This window comes from Toxotes jaculatrix, chromosome 19, assembly GCF_017976425.1.
Source record: "Toxotes jaculatrix isolate fToxJac2 chromosome 19, fToxJac2.pri, whole genome shotgun sequence".
NCBI classification, from domain to species: Eukaryota; Metazoa; Chordata; class Actinopteri; family Toxotidae; genus Toxotes; species Toxotes jaculatrix.
In genome coordinates this window covers 7,459,708-7,475,527 of record NC_054412.1, presented here as the reverse complement: position 1 = coordinate 7,475,527, position 15,820 = coordinate 7,459,708, and the positions used below count along the sequence as shown (strand labels likewise).

General features: G+C 39.7%; 1 protein-coding gene across 1 annotated transcript; it reads left to right on the top strand.

Moving 5' to 3' along the window:
- The first annotated feature begins 1,251 nt into the window (after window positions 1-1,251).
- LOC121199698 (single-minded homolog 1-like) lies at window positions 1,252-9,969 on the top strand. The gene is made up of 11 exons (XM_041064593.1): window positions 1,252-1,426; window positions 3,273-3,355; window positions 3,449-3,538; window positions 3,744-3,852; window positions 4,301-4,386; window positions 4,772-4,971; window positions 5,254-5,360; window positions 5,549-5,696; window positions 8,090-8,246; window positions 8,370-8,754; window positions 9,227-9,969. Exons 1-11 carry the CDS (start codon window positions 1,252-1,254, stop codon window positions 9,967-9,969), a joined length of 2,283 nt encoding a protein of 760 aa, XP_040920527.1.
- Window positions 9,970-15,820: the final 5,851 nt, after the last annotated feature.

The window sequence follows — 15,820 nt, the reverse complement described above, 5'->3', positions numbered from 1 at the left end:
TGGACGTTAATATTTTTGATTTTCTTGAAAAAAAAAAGAAAAAGTGGGGGTAAAAAAAAAAAATCGGTCAGCGAGGTGATGTTATGTCACAGTCGTTTCCCCCCACGCACTTGCACACGTTTCAGGAATTGTGTTGGATCAAATGTCATTTCCTCGATACAGCTGGAGACATCAGAAATATGATGCCTCAAAATGCCTTTTATTCATTTGATCCACGAAGCAACAGAAATGAAAAATGCTGATTTATTTCATCTCTTTTGCAGAATTTTAACGGTTTTTGTATAAACATTAAAGGCGTTTACACATGTCCACTTAAGGTGGACATGTTTGGAGTCAAACTTCCACCAGAATTTTGAGATTTTTTTTTTTTTTACCAGTAGGGTCAGTAAGGGTTGGGTTATGAAATTCGGAGGAAAACTTAAAATGAATCCATCTAAGACCATGCGTGCATTTCTGATCTACAGTTAGGGCAGAGCTATCAGTGGGTCCGTTTGAATGTTTAAATGCATCTTTATATTTTCCATGAAATTAAATTACACCTGCTGTTTAGTCTGGCAGTTTTCAGCGGTAGCTGCCGTTTTCCTGTGGCACTATTTTTCTTCTTTCGTTTTTTTTCAGCTGTAACTGTTGCCGTCTTGGTTATGTTTGTGTGAGTTTGTTGTTGTTGTCACATTGCGGCCATTGCTGCTGCTTCTCGTCGTGATGCTGCTGTTAAAAGCCGAGGCCATTCTGGGTGTATGTCCTCTTCATTAAATCAGATTTCTGTTTTGATTGGTGACTGGTGGGAAAATTAATCTATAGTTGTTTTCCCGGAGTCAGCTCCGTCTGACATGCGGGCCTATATCAGACATACATCCAAATGACACCGGGACACTTACATCATGTCCGGTCTCAGTGTAACCGCAGGCCTCTGCGGATCAAAATGCAATGATGCTTTTCCAACTGGATGAAACAATAATGCTCTTTTCTTTCTGTGTTTTGCAGGTCATGGATGAACGTCAGCGGCTGCACCGAGGAGGTTTAACTTCAACCAGCTGAAGTATCACTGACCGCAAGTCCACCAGGAGTACCAGGGATATTTACACATTCTGGATCCAACTGTTTATGTTAAAAAGAAGATTTTTTTCCCCTTTTTAGTTTATTAAAAAAATACAATGAAAAGGAGGCAAAGCGTAGAGGAATCAGTCAAACTGCTGATTTGAATGAGCAGCGCCGTCTCAGACAAGAAGGGCACTGTGACAAGGCTCCGAAATGAAGGAGAAATCCAAAACGGCCGCAAGGACTAGACGGGAAAAGGAGAACAGTGAATTTTACGAACTGGCCAAAATGTTGCCTCTGCCGTCGGCCATCACCTCTCAGCTGGACAAAGCTTCAATTATAAGACTGACAACAAGTTATTTAAAGATGAGAATTGTTTTCCCTCAGGGTGAGCGATTAGCCCACTCAAACACACCACAACTCAACTTCTTCTTCTCTCTCTCTTTTTTAAAAAATTATTTTAACTTTTATTTTTAACAAAATAATTGTGACATTTTCAGTATTTTCAGAGGTTAAGATCTCAAAGTCTGACCAAAACTATATTTTTGAAACCATAGCCAACAAACATAAATTATATATATGAAGGGGAAAAGTACTTTCGTTCATATAACATCACTATTCCACGACTCAGCGTTATTCCCTTACAAGATGGTAGGCTAATAACACCATAAAATATATTTTAGTTGAGGCTTGCTACTCGGTTGGTAAGTGAAAACAAACAAAAACAAAAAATACTGTAGTTATTAACAATATGTGAAATCCCATTAGCCCTTAACAATATTGTAGTGATGCCATGGAAGATTTAAAAAAAAAAAAAAATTAAATTAAATTGAAGTACCGCTACTATACCCGCGCTGAGGACTCATAGGTTCACTTTAAGCCACACAGAAATATTATAGGAATATTATAGCGGTCCCTCATTGATCTACGGGGAGTTTTTATAATTGGATTATGATCGTTTTTAATTCAGTGTGTCCAAAGGAAACGATCTGCCACCATCTTTTATACAGGTCTCTGCAGGCTTCTTTGACTGCGTGACTGAGAACAAGATGTACCAATTATTAAAAAAAGGGCCCTGCAAGGCTTCTAATCACCTAAAGCCATGTAAGCAGGAGGCACACACACACACACACACACACACACACACACACACACACACACACACACACACACACACACACACACGCACACAGAGCCTCTCCTCGCATAAAGAAAAAAATGCTCTAAATGATCTCCTGTGAAATCAGATCATAGGCCCACGTTTTTGCTTCCATGTGTACTTGATATAACGGACATGTCAGGACATGTAACATAAAATACTATTACACAGAAAAAAATATATAGAGAGAGAGGGAGAGAAAGAGAAAGAGAGAGAGATTTTTTTTATCTGTAGTATTTTTAAATATTTTGCATCCTTCAGCCGAAAAACGTCTTTTTGTGTTGTAGGTCCGTCAGTCTCTACATCCTCTGATCTGATGGCATTGTATTAGTCCACATGTCCGTCAGCAGAGACATCATCTTTATTTTCTTTTACAGCGGGGGGGAGGAACACAGGAACACCTAATTTACTGATGATACCTAGGCTCCATGAGATTTCTGATGAAACTGAATGAATTTCAATGAGTAATACAGGCGGCTTGCTTTGTTCCACTTACACTCTGGACTGTGTGATGGTCTGAGGGGATTATTGCACCAAAAATCCAAAGATGGACATTTTTGTAGTAAAATATAGGAATTCATTTTCTTTTCTTTCTTTCTTTTTTATTTTATTATTAATATTTTTAAACAATAACCACCGATTTCAGTGTAATATTAATAATGATAATAATAAGGGTTTGTGATGAATTTAAATATCATCATATGAATATTATTTAAACCAGTGAAAGAGGAGTTTGAGAGCATATATTACATTGGTTATAAGCGGCACCTCGCAAACACTGATTCATGTCTCCAGCGTCCAGAGGGGACACACTGTAAATGGTGTAACACTAATGGACTTTTTTTTTTTTTTTTTTTTTAAATTAGGCACACCTCTGACTTGACTTAAGTGTGTGACAGAGAGGGAGTCCTGCTTTTTACAGTGGGCTAGCTTTAGTAATAATAATAATAATAATAATAATAATAATAATAATAATAATATGTATGTATGTATGTAACCATATAACCAGTAACAAAATACTGATGTCATTATAATGCCACGCAGCAGCCAAACAGCATTATTTTATTCCCTCCAGGTCTGGGTGAGGCTTGGGGTCATGCAAGTCGAACAAGATCTTTGGACAATATTGGGCGAGAGCTGGGATCTCATTTACTGCAGGTATATTCATATTTATTATCGATCATCTACAGGGGGGTGTGGTCGTTGTGGCAGCTTTCAGTAACTAACTGTACCCATGTCGTTTATTTACAGACGTTGGACGGATTCATCTTTGTTGTGGCTCCAGATGGGAAGATAATGTACATTTCAGAGACCGCTTCGGTCCATTTAGGACTGTCTCAGGTCCGTTAGTGCAATCACATTTATTCATTTCAGATATATATATTTTTTCGGCATGTCTGTCATTCTGTTATACCCTGCACTTTAAAGCTAATTTAACGAGGACATCGCGTTGACAGTTCCTGGGCAAAAAAAAAAAAAAAAAAAAAAAATGCATCGTCCATCCAGGCAGTCCTTACCCGGTAATTACCTGAGTTAATCTCAACAGGTAGAGTTGACTGGGAACAGCATTTATGAATATGTCCATCCTGCCGACCACGATGAGATGACAGCTGTGTTAACGCCACATCAGTCCTATCACTCACATTTCGTCCAAGGTAAAACACATTTCCTCTCTAAAAGAAAATGTATGTCGCCTGTTTGCAATTTAATTACAACTCATTGCGCCTAGAACCAATATACGGCTAAAATAAATGCAGCAGACGTGTACAGATGAAATATTTATTCACGTAATCTGCGCCAGTGTGCGCGTCTTACGTTGGCTAGAAATGCAATAGCAATTAAATCTCTTTATATTTTTCCTATTTTGTATTACAAATTCTGCATTTATTCCGTAGCTTAATCATTGCATATTATTATTCAAATGTATTCATATTTGAAACAAGCAATGCGACATGGTCTATGAGACTTTGTATTGTATTTCAGTATGCAGTCATATAGCGACAGCCTATAATCTATTTTTTTTCTTTTTTTCATTATTTTTTTTCCCTTCCTGATGAGACACTCATTTAAAATCTCCCAATTACAACTGTTTTCCCTCTTTAGAATATGAAATGGAGCGCTCTTTCTTTTTGCGGATGAAATGTGTGCTGGCTAAAAGAAACGCAGGCCTTACCAGCGGTGGATACAAGGTAGACAATGGAGTTTTGCCACTGCTAAACTATTGTTAGCTTGTTATCAATTAACAAAATAATTAAGTATGATTAATTAATTAATAATTAAATTGAAAGCATTAAAAGTTAACATCAGTATCTTCATAGACTGTGTTTTATTTATAGAAAAATAATATAATATTCCTGTACGTCATTGTGTCATGAAGTCTTCAGCAGAAAGAAAGAATTTTAATATTGTTTGCTGTTTATGTTTTATTATATTTTAAAAATAATTCTATATTCCTGTTTATTCTACATATAAAGTATGCTGTTTACTTCTGCAGTGTTTATATTTTAAATCTAATTTACTGCACTCTTTTATAAAGGGATATTTCATAATTTACATGTCTCTGGTTTCTCACAGGTGATCCACTGCAGTGGCTACCTGAAGATCCGTCAGTACAGTCTGGACATGTCACCTTTTGAGGGCTGCTACCAGAACGTGGGTTTGGTTGCCGTGGGACACTCTCTGCCTCCCAGCGCTGTGACTGAGATCAAACTGCACAGTAACATGTTTATGTTCAGAGCCAGTTTGGACATGAAGCTCATCTTCCTGGATTCCAGGTACAAAGTGCTGTATACATCATTATTTTTTTTTTCTCTCATGGCATTTCTAAGGTGATAAGATAATTTATTTCTAATGTAATGCTCATTAATTTTTGCATGCTTTATGTTAACCCTATAATCCTGAGGGTGCTTCAAAAAATTGGTCTGAAAAACTACTAGGGGTAAAGGTTGTTGCCGGCAAAATACAATAAGCTTTTCTCCCCCGGGACTACAGGAAAATTTGAAATATCCCCCAATCACAAAGCATATTCTTAACATTGCTCCTTAATTCTTCTCCAGGGTAGCAGAGTTGACGGGTTATGAGCCCCAGGACCTGATAGAGAAAACTCTGTACCATCATGTCCACAGCTGTGACATCTTCCACCTCCGCTGTGCTCACCACCTCTGTGAGTTACAAGCCTTCTCTATTATGCTTTTGCCACAGATTGTTTTTTTTGTCAGACAGTAACTGCTCAGGCAACCTGCTGCAGCCACCACCTGCAGACAATCACACACACGCACTCACACACACAAACTTGCATGTTGTTAAATACGATAATCTCTGTTTTCTCTCCGTTTCTTTTATCTCCTCCAGTGCTGGTAAAAGGTCAAGTCACCACTAAGTATTATCGTTTCCTGGCAAAGCACGGTGGCTGGGTCTGGGTCCAGAGTTACGCCACAATCGTCCACAACAGCCGATCCTCAAGACCTCACTGTATCGTCAGTGTCAACTATGTCCTCACGTGAGTTTCACTACAGATTTCCTTCCTTAAATCAGAGAGAAACATTCTTTAAGAGAGCTACACTTAAAAAAAGTTAATGATGAATACTTTCTTGAGACATTTGTTCATGGAAAAGGTATCATTCATGCATGTGAAGCGTGTTTGATGAGGGTACAGCGCTGAATATTTAACTAGATTAAGTAAAATCATAGCAGGAGCTCTTATGATCCAAGTGCGAAGCTCACTCTATGAAATGGTGGGTCTCTTGGAGAAATCCTTCCCTTTATCCCTCTGTAGCCTCTCTGTACAAATCCACCAAACACTGCGGCTGCAGGGCTCAGGCAGTTGTGTGTTATGAGAGCACAAAGCACACTAAGGCCCTTTGAGACAGCAAGACAAACAACAAGGTTCAACCCCATCAAAAAACCTCTACTGTCACCATCGATCCGCAGTCTAAGGAAAGCTAAATCGATCAAACGGTGAACTAGGAATCAATAGCTATCTCATAGCTGTAGCACATGTTGGATTTTCCTTGTTAGGTTTGGTTGATCCAAATGTCGCTTTTCTGTGTGTGTGTGTGTGTGTCCTTCTATGTGTGTGATGTTGTGTCTGTGTGAGGTGTGGGTCTCTACGTGCATGCATGCATATGGCAGCACTCCAAGTATTGATTTCCTCAATGCAGTAATAAGAAAATAAAGCGACTATATTAAAATGACAGTGAATTTCCAAAAGCATAATTGGGTCTAAGACAGAACTATTCAAAAGCTCACAAGCAGCAAGACTGCAAAAAAAAAAACAAAAAAACAAAAAACACATCTACATTAAAAAAACAAACAGCAATTCAATCACCTTGCCCCGACAGCATTTTAACCCAACAAGAATCCATTAATAAATCATGTTCGGAGGATGGCTGGTGGCGTATTTCAGACATGAGGTGCTCTGACATTGACCCTAAGGTGGAATTCAGCTAACACAGCTGAGTTTGCACAAAGGCCCAACATTATTGGCTCAGACATAAGTCAGCCAGGGCACAGATAGGATGCAGAACCAGCCACCGCAACTATACCTGCAAGAGCAAATAACACTCATACTGTGTACTTGCTATCCAAACACAGCCTTTCCCCTAAGGTGTTGTACATAAAGAATGGGTCATATTTAGAGTCATATTAAAGAGGCTGGCTGTGCAGGGTCAGGGATGGGCCACAGGGTTTAAAATGCCAGGCAGCTGCTATTACATACTGTTGATGTGATAAGTTAAGAATAGGCTCATGTTTGCTGAACACTTGACACAGGAGCCTTTTCACTCCCTCGACAGTGTCACTTGGATTGAGTTCAGCCACAGGACAGTGGGTTAAAATGTCAAAGATGGTGCACATGCTGCATGCACATACACAAGTAAGAAGACCGCCTGCGTTAAAAAACTGATTTTTTTTTTCTTATAAGATGCTTGCAGAAGATATTCTGTGCAGAGACAGTGTGTGTGCACATTTATTCATGTTGCTTTCTCGCAGCATTCTGGCAATGACTGTACGGCAGAAAAGAATGATTAACTTTCTTCAGGTTGTCTGTTATTTTTCTCAGAAGTGGAAGGGCTTAATCTCTGGAATTGATCTTAAATGTTGTTTTCCCTTCTCATAGTCCCCACATCATTCATATCATAGAGAGTGTGTTTGTAAAATAAGTCTGTCCAGCTATCTATATTCAATATTGGCCAAGACGTCTGCTGCAGACTAATTACTGATTAGGTAACTTGGTGCACTACTACTACTACTACTACTACCAGGATTGTATAAGAAAAAAAGAAGGTACTCAGATTATTTTGGGAAAAATGCTAGGCTAAAGGTTTGAGAAACTCTGAACTAACTTGGAAAACTTAAAGGAAAGAGAATGAGATTGGATTTGGTATAACTAAGGTCCACAGCAACACTAGTGGCTCTGTAAGGCTGTATTTAGCACTAACGTCACAATGCTAACATGTTCACATTGACAATACTATCAATTTTTAGCAGATATAATGTGTATCACCATCTTAGTTTAGCAAGTTAGCATGATAACATTTGCTTATTTGCACACGAAGTACAGCTGGCTGATGGGAATATTGTTAGTTTTGCAGGTATTTGCTCATTTGGATCTGCTGCTGGTGGTGCTAAATGACAAGTCAGGGTATTGTGAAAGTTATGGGAATTTATTCTGATGGGGATATGAAAGCCCCCCTTTGGGGACCATGAAAATCTGTACAAAATTTCGTGGCAATTTATTCAATAGTTGTTGAGATATTTTAGTCTAGACCAACGTGGCGAACTGACCAATATTGCCATCCCTAGATGGAAGGGGTTTTTTTAGCCACAACATGGATAAATATAGGTTAAACATTTTATTCTTATCTCTAACATATGTTTTGTTTGTGTCAAAAGGGACACTGAGTATAAGGGAATGCAGCTGTCCTTGGACCAAATGAGCCCCACCAAGCCAGCTTTCCCATATGCCGACAGTCACACTGAGGACAGGAAGAGCACCAAGTCACGTCTGACCCAGGCGAAGGCCAAAGCCAGAGTGTCACCCTACCCACAGGTAATAAACAGCCTGTTTTGCAGAGCTAAATCAAGAAAAGAGACTTGGCACAGGCTTAATTGTTAGAAAGAGTTTCAAATCACAAACTCTCGGAACTGTGATTTTCTTGTTTCCTTCCAGCAGTTTTCCGCTTTCAACCCAGAGCGTTCAGAGTCAGATCAAGACAGCCAGTGGGGAGGAAGCCCTCTGACAGACTCTGCATCTCCTCAGCTGCTGGATCCCGGTGAGGCTGCAGAGGCATCTTGTGCCTATCGACTGTATCCAGACTCAGGCTCCCTGTGCTACAGCCTTGGACTATCTGAAGAAGATCTTGCCCATGCCCAGGCACATCCCCACACCACCACCTGTGACCGTGTCCGATGCCAGAGCGGCCGCTACTTCCTAGGAACCCCCCAGTCGGGAAGAGAGGTGTGGTGGGACGCCACACGCTCTGTGCTCTCGCTACCGAAATCCTCGGTGGAGAACAGCGAAGGCTACGAAATCACATCCTACCATGGAGCCATTCACGGTGAGGTGTTAGGGTTGAGACCACAACCATCTGTCTCTGAAAATAGCTCTGGCCTAGCTTCTCCTGGTAGCTGTTTTCCAAATGTTATTATGGGACATGCTAAGTTGTTTACGCCGTCTCCTGCCAGTGTGCCGATTGCTACCATCTGTTCAAAAAATTGCCTGCAATTGAAAGCCAAGTTATTTCACATTTCACATCCTCAAACAATGAAACAACCCCCACTGTGCTTCTGCCAAGACATTCAGTCTAACAGGCCATGATTCTATATGCATTTAAAGCAGAATTCTCCACATTACAAACAGATTCATGGTTTTTGCAACTTAAAATTTTTGAGAAGACAAATAAGTTACAGATCTTGCGCAGGGCATTTTCATACACACTGTAAGTGCAGGCTGAAGGGAGTGAACTACTTATTAACACAATCTATTTATTTCACTTTTTTTGAAATGTGGCCCTTGAACTCTCCTTACAGGACGGGGTCACTGGGATGAAGACAGTGTAGTGAGTTCACCCGATGGAGGCGGGTCCACCAGTGATTCCGGTGAGCGTTACCACGGTGACCACTTCCGGGCAAGCCCACGAGAGCCAAGCAAGATGGAGACCCTGATTCGTGCCACGCAGCAGATGATCAAAGAGGAAGAGAGCCGCCTGCAGCAACACAAGGCACCGCTGGATGTTTCAGGACTCACCAAGGCTCACAGCCCATGCTTCAACTCCTCACTAACCCACCACTCCCAGCTCACCATGCCCAGTGTGGTGTGCCGAGGCCCGGGAGCCCCCAGCATCGACCTCCCCTCTGAGCGCCTCCATCACCGGGACAGCATCAAAGTGCTTGGCCCCCATGACAATGATGAAAACACAACCAGTCCTGCTTCTCTGTCTCGTCTCAGCAGCCCCAGCTCTGATGGGATCCCCAGGTCGGGCCTCTCCCTCGCCAAAGACTACATGCAGACGGATCTGTCCCCCCACCCCTCACAGTCCCAGGGGAGCCCGCTGCTCTATCCGAACCAGGAAAGGCAGCCACTGGACAGGCAAGCAGCCTATGCTTTGACTGGGTACTCCCTGGAGCACCTGTATGACCCTGAGAACCTGAGGAGTTACTCAGGACTGGCCTGTGGAGGAGTCCAGTATGATGTGGCATCTCATGTGAGGATGCAGGCTGAGCAGATGCAGGGACACAAGGCCACCTCAGTCATCATAACCAACGGGAGCTGACGATATCTGCTGCAGATAGATCCTGTTCTCTAAATGAGGATGTTACAGTGAGGTGGTGCTATGTGCACATGTAACACTGACCAGGTGCTTGATGGGAAAGTAGAGACAATGAAAAAAAAAAGAATGAAAGGTACCTGCACTGGGTTGATGCGCTCTCTCTGGCTCATTCAGCACAATTTCTGTTTGTCGGGCCTGTGTATCATAACATTCTTGTTCTCTTTATCGTTAGAGGACGATTTTCCAAGACTCTAAAGGACTAGAGTTCAAGAACTAACATTTGGTACACCACCTGGCGCAGGGTGGAGTTTTTGCTCCATTACATAGGAATACTGTGTTATTTTAATGGCAGTGAGCTGAATTCCACTCCCTGCTAAGGCGACCCAAGTTTTGAATCTGGTTAAACATCAAGCCAGTGTTTCTGTTCCAGACGTCTTACGCATCATTGGCCATGTGAGTTAATCTGTCCTGGACACGATTTCCAAAGGCAGTAAGAAAATGTGTTGTTCCATTGCCCCTTCACCTGAAAACTCCATTGCACAGAGCATAATGTTTGACACATGAAGTGCAACATGGGAAAGGCGAGCATTTCACTATTGTAAGATGTCAATGTTTCCTGATATTTATTTGTCAGTGGGCTATTTTCTGTATGTGTCATTTCTCTCTGTCCAAGTAGAAACTTTACTGGTGGCATTAAAATAGTTTTGGTGTTTGGATTACACCAACAATAGATTAAAAAAAAAAAATCAAGTGGAAAAACAGAAAGAAAAAAATGCCTCTGATATGTAAAAGTGTAAAATATGCAGGTCAACTTTAAACTGTTTTAATGTGTATGTGATATGCCCTCACTTAGAGCGCAAAAGAGAGATTACAGTACTCATTTGTAATCTCCCCATGACCTCTAAATATAGGCATTGTATGTATTGACTTACAGTTGTGGCTAAAATGATATTGTTTACATATCAGAGTATAATTTTTCCTGTTTTTGCCTCACTTAACCTTTACCCAACACGTTAGCATATGTAGAGTATGCTTTAAAATCCTTAAATTACGCTCCACATGCAATTGTTCGCAAAGAAAACCATCTGTTTCGTTTTGTTTTGTCATGACAGCCTGAAGAGTTAAAATGATTGATACCAACTTATCTAAAATATGTTGAATGTTTTTAGTTTCTTATTTAATTTATGATGTAAATATCATCACACAATGAACTTTTGGACAAGAAGTGACAAAATTATTTATTAATTGGTTAAAAAGTCTCTTAAATCTGAATACAGTTGCAAACAAATAACATTTGTCTGTGTTGATTTTTGTCCGACAACTGCTGCCATCAAAGCTGTTTTGAGTGACTACATACACATAATGCTGCTGCCTCAGAAAGACGGCATAACCACTCTTTTAGACATACTATAGACATCTGTTGCATTTTAGTTATTTAGTTAGTTATTATATTTTTTGTGAGTTTCAAATTAAATTATTTTGTAAAAAATTACGAAAAAAGAAAATATAAGTCTGAAACCTTAAAGGACAGGTTTGGTGTCATACTATATTTTTCTTATTGTTAAGAAATCTCATTAAAAAGGCCAAAACAGACAATGCAATGATGTAAATTCCTAAAATAAATAAATAAATGAATGAATAATTATAGTAATAATAATAAAAAAGGCACAAATATGTAGTTTCAGTTTTAAAAAAAGGCAAACTAATTTCTTCAAACTGCCGGGGCACTGTAGCTTTCAGCAAACATTGCTCAAACAGGAGTAATAGTCCATTTGTTGGGGACTATTTTCAGCTGTTGATGAATATACATTTGGTGCACTTAGAATATTTACGGCAGCAGGATAGTGCATATTGGGATTGACTCAAACTACAGTGACCTTGGTGTCTCACTGGCGTGTTTTTAATAGGTTGTGAGCAACAATAGAAACGGCACATAGGAATAAGTTGGGTAATTCCTCAGGGTTTAGATACATAAACAATACCTGATACTGGGAACAGTTCATTGTTGGTTTTGGTCATTTCATGGGACTTGTTAGCAATAAGAAAAATATAAAATATCAAAAGCCTCACATCTTATGTTTTTTTTTTTAGATATACCTGACAACCAGTGAATTAAAAAAAGGCATTCTTACAAACCTCCAGTACAGGAAACTAGTGCAAATCATTACAACAGCAAACTACTACGACTACAGAGCTGTCACATTTTAAATGCACTTGCAGCAACACGCTCCCGCTGTTGGAACAGTTGAACCTGCACATTTAGCTCCTCTGACCTCTGCTCGGAGGCAATTTCTCTGCCATGTTTTTTAATGTATGTAAGTACTTCGCATGTAGCTGGAGAACTGGCCTGCCTGCCTGTCTGAGCTGAGAGGGACCTGGACACAGTCTGGGCCCGGATGCAGAGCTCCCATCAGTCACCACTGACATGACCATCTGATGGTCTGCCAGATATCACTGCTGCTGTCATTCCAGGAGGTAGAACTACATCACTGCTCTGCTGTTGACATCACCCAACTTTAGGAAGGGTGTGTGAATGAATGTGTGAATGAGTGTGTGTGTTTATTGCTGAGATACTTCAATAATAAGAGGCCAATTTTTTTTCTTCTAAACACTGGGGCTTTTGCCTGATGTGCCCCGAAGGCTTTCACATGTAGAGTCGGTTACAAATGCAGCCAAACACTGGGCCTTTTGCCCAGACTTTGCACACTTGCACACACCTCCCCACCCACCTCACCCCTCCTCACCCTCCCACCCAAGATCCTCTCTGTCCCACCTCAGTCCTAGAGAAAGAAACTGGCTGTTACAGAGCCTCAGAATCAGAGAAAAAGAATAAATAGCAGAGGGGGAAAAAGAATTAGATCCTGAAGCAGAGATACCACAATGTAAAAATATTCTGTTACAAGTAAAAGTTCTGCATTCAAAACATTTGAGCGAAAGTGTTTAAGTATCTTATATAAGATATCCTTTAAGTAAAAATTTAAGTACTTATGCAGGGCAGCTAGTTTCAGAGTTATATTATGAAATGTATGATAGTGTTGCATTATCGTTTACAAAACAATGTGTAAGCAGCATTTTATTCTCGTAAGCTGGTCAACATGGAGCTAATCGAAATGAAGTGTGCCTGGTAAAATGTAAATCTGCAAAGCAACTCGTGACAGTAGCTGAAAAGTTAAACACTGCCCTCTGAAATGTAGTGGAGCAGAAGTATAAAGCACCATAAAATGGAAACAGCAAAGTACCTCAAAATCAGACATGCAGTAAATGTTTCCACCACTGCCAAATAGCAAAAACAAAATTTTGGGGGAGCTGGGGAACACACTGACAGGAGAGACCTTTCATAAACTACAGCTGAGATAAATTTTACAGTATATATATATATATATATATATATATATATATATATATATATATATATATATATATATATATATATATATATTTTAGGAGCGATTGAAGAAGTTACTGGATGATAGCAGATATTGGGAACAGAACAAATTCAATAAGGAATAAAACAAAGGATCATATGATGTCACTGCATGAGCAGATGTGTTATGTTAATCATTTCCTTACCCTCATAATGAACAACACTGCTGCAGCGTTAGAGCATTTGCAGTTAATTTAACTACTATGCTACTGCAAATGAAAAGCATGAGTGATTCACCTTTGCTTACACCATAATCATCAGCAGCTAGAGGAGATAAAGGTGCTGGCCGTGCCATGCAGTTGACTCTATGTGGAAGTAAACTACGGAACCACAAGGGGCGAGGTCTCGGGGTTTCACTACAGCAGCGAAGGAGAAATAGATCTTACCCTCACAAACGAGCACAGAAAACGAGGGCGCAGGAGGCTAGGCTCAAAATAGCCCCTGAATGTCTATTTGATTGATTTCAGGCCCAGGATCGAGGCACAATTGCATATTCATACATCAGTTAAAGTGTTCCTCCACTAGTGCCTTCATAATTCAACCTGGCACTTAGTGAAGAGTCATCCTTATAGCGGCTCCAGACCAGCGGAGAGGAAAATGTTTCAACATGTTTTCTGTTCGTGTGTACTTTATGACCTCTCTGAGTGTGAACTGACATCTTATAATTGTTTAATCCCTCTCCATCTCTCACATCTTTATTCCCCCTCAAATATTCAGTTAGGGACCTTTGGCTTCTGGATATTTTTCTCCAAAACTCAACTGTGAAGTGCGAAATCAGGGAAATATTGCGCCGTGCATCAAAACATTTCCCACGCAGCAATGAACTACTAGTCAACCAAGGGCAAAATAGCTCAAGACCTGGGAAAATCATTCAACCAGGGCACTTGGTGACACCTCTGCTGCAGACCTCACTGCACCAAAACACATTTAGATGTTCTGATTGGGTGGACCAGGATATTGAGGTCATCTGGTCGATCTGATTGGCTGAGCTCGGAGACCGAGGTCATTTTGCAAAGTAGGGAGGAAATAAGGTTTCTCTTTGAGTCACAGCACCTGAGATAGGAATCCTGCATATACAAGCATATATAATAGGCTGTTAATTAAAGGTTTTATAAAAATCATTAATGCACTTTGAAACATTATAATACAGTTTCATTACTTTTGATATCTTAAGACTTTCTCTTTAACTTTTTTAACCTATTAAGATGAACAACTCGTTTAAAAGTTTAAAATTAAAAGTATATATATAGATTCATTTACTTTTGCTAATAAATGCCATAAAAAGAACATAACCAACAGAATGTTACTTATGCCTGTTACTTAACACTTTCTGATTTCCCAGTTCTATCCGCACCGTTAAGCCCCAAACACGTTTGCTCCTACTGGACATAAATCTGTGTAAATCTTCAAGAACACAAATCACAAATTTATTATTTAATCATTAAAAACAGGTAAGTCATTTCCTAAAACAGCTGGGCAATAAATAGGAATAAATAGTGAATTTGCTGAGGACTATTTTCAGCTACAGATTTGTTTTGCTGGTGAGGATTTACAGTAGTTGGACGTTGTATGTGGGACTGACTGAAAAAACTACAGAGCCCACGCTCATAGCAATGAAGAAAACTTCATGGCACAAAGGAATAAACTATTCTATTATCAGGCTACACAGACAATGCTAGTTAGCTTGATCAGTTTGTTGTTTGTGTTGTTCTTTTCATGGGGTTTTTCTGACGGTAAGAAAAATACAGAATATCACAAACTTGCCCTTTAAACAACGTTACAAACACAATTTCAAGTGGTATATAATGGTGACAGAGTTTATAATTTCAGACTCATTTAGATAAGTCATTGCCTATTTTCTGTCACATTACACTAATTTAAAATCACTGGCATAACAAAGTTACCGGCTTTAATATGTTGATTACTGTGATTTACTGTGAATTTACGCTGTTGTCACAAAAATACAGCCAAACAGCAACAGCTGGTGAATGATGAATCTCCATCTTTACCGCAGTGGACATCTGAAGAAGACTTGACTGGTTAGCTCTGTCAAGTATGATGATTGGCTTTAAATGTTAGTAAATTATATAAAAGGACTGGACCAAATGAATCTGCAGTATTCAGGATTCCTCCTCCATGTCAAAGTGCCTAAATTGTTTTAGAGCCACAAAAACACTTAAAAATTCAGGCCACATAGAATAAATCCCACAAATTTAAGAAAGAAGTTTTTGTAAGTTATTTTGCTTTGCTGAACTTTGTGTTTTTAAATCAAAATCATACCAAAAGCATGATCATTTTTATAAAAGCGTTACAAAACCCCCTTAATTTAAAACTCACTAATCTCTCAGCAATAAGGCTATTAAAAAGACTACAAGTACAATATCCTGAGCCCCTGTCACACACACACACACACACACACACACACACACA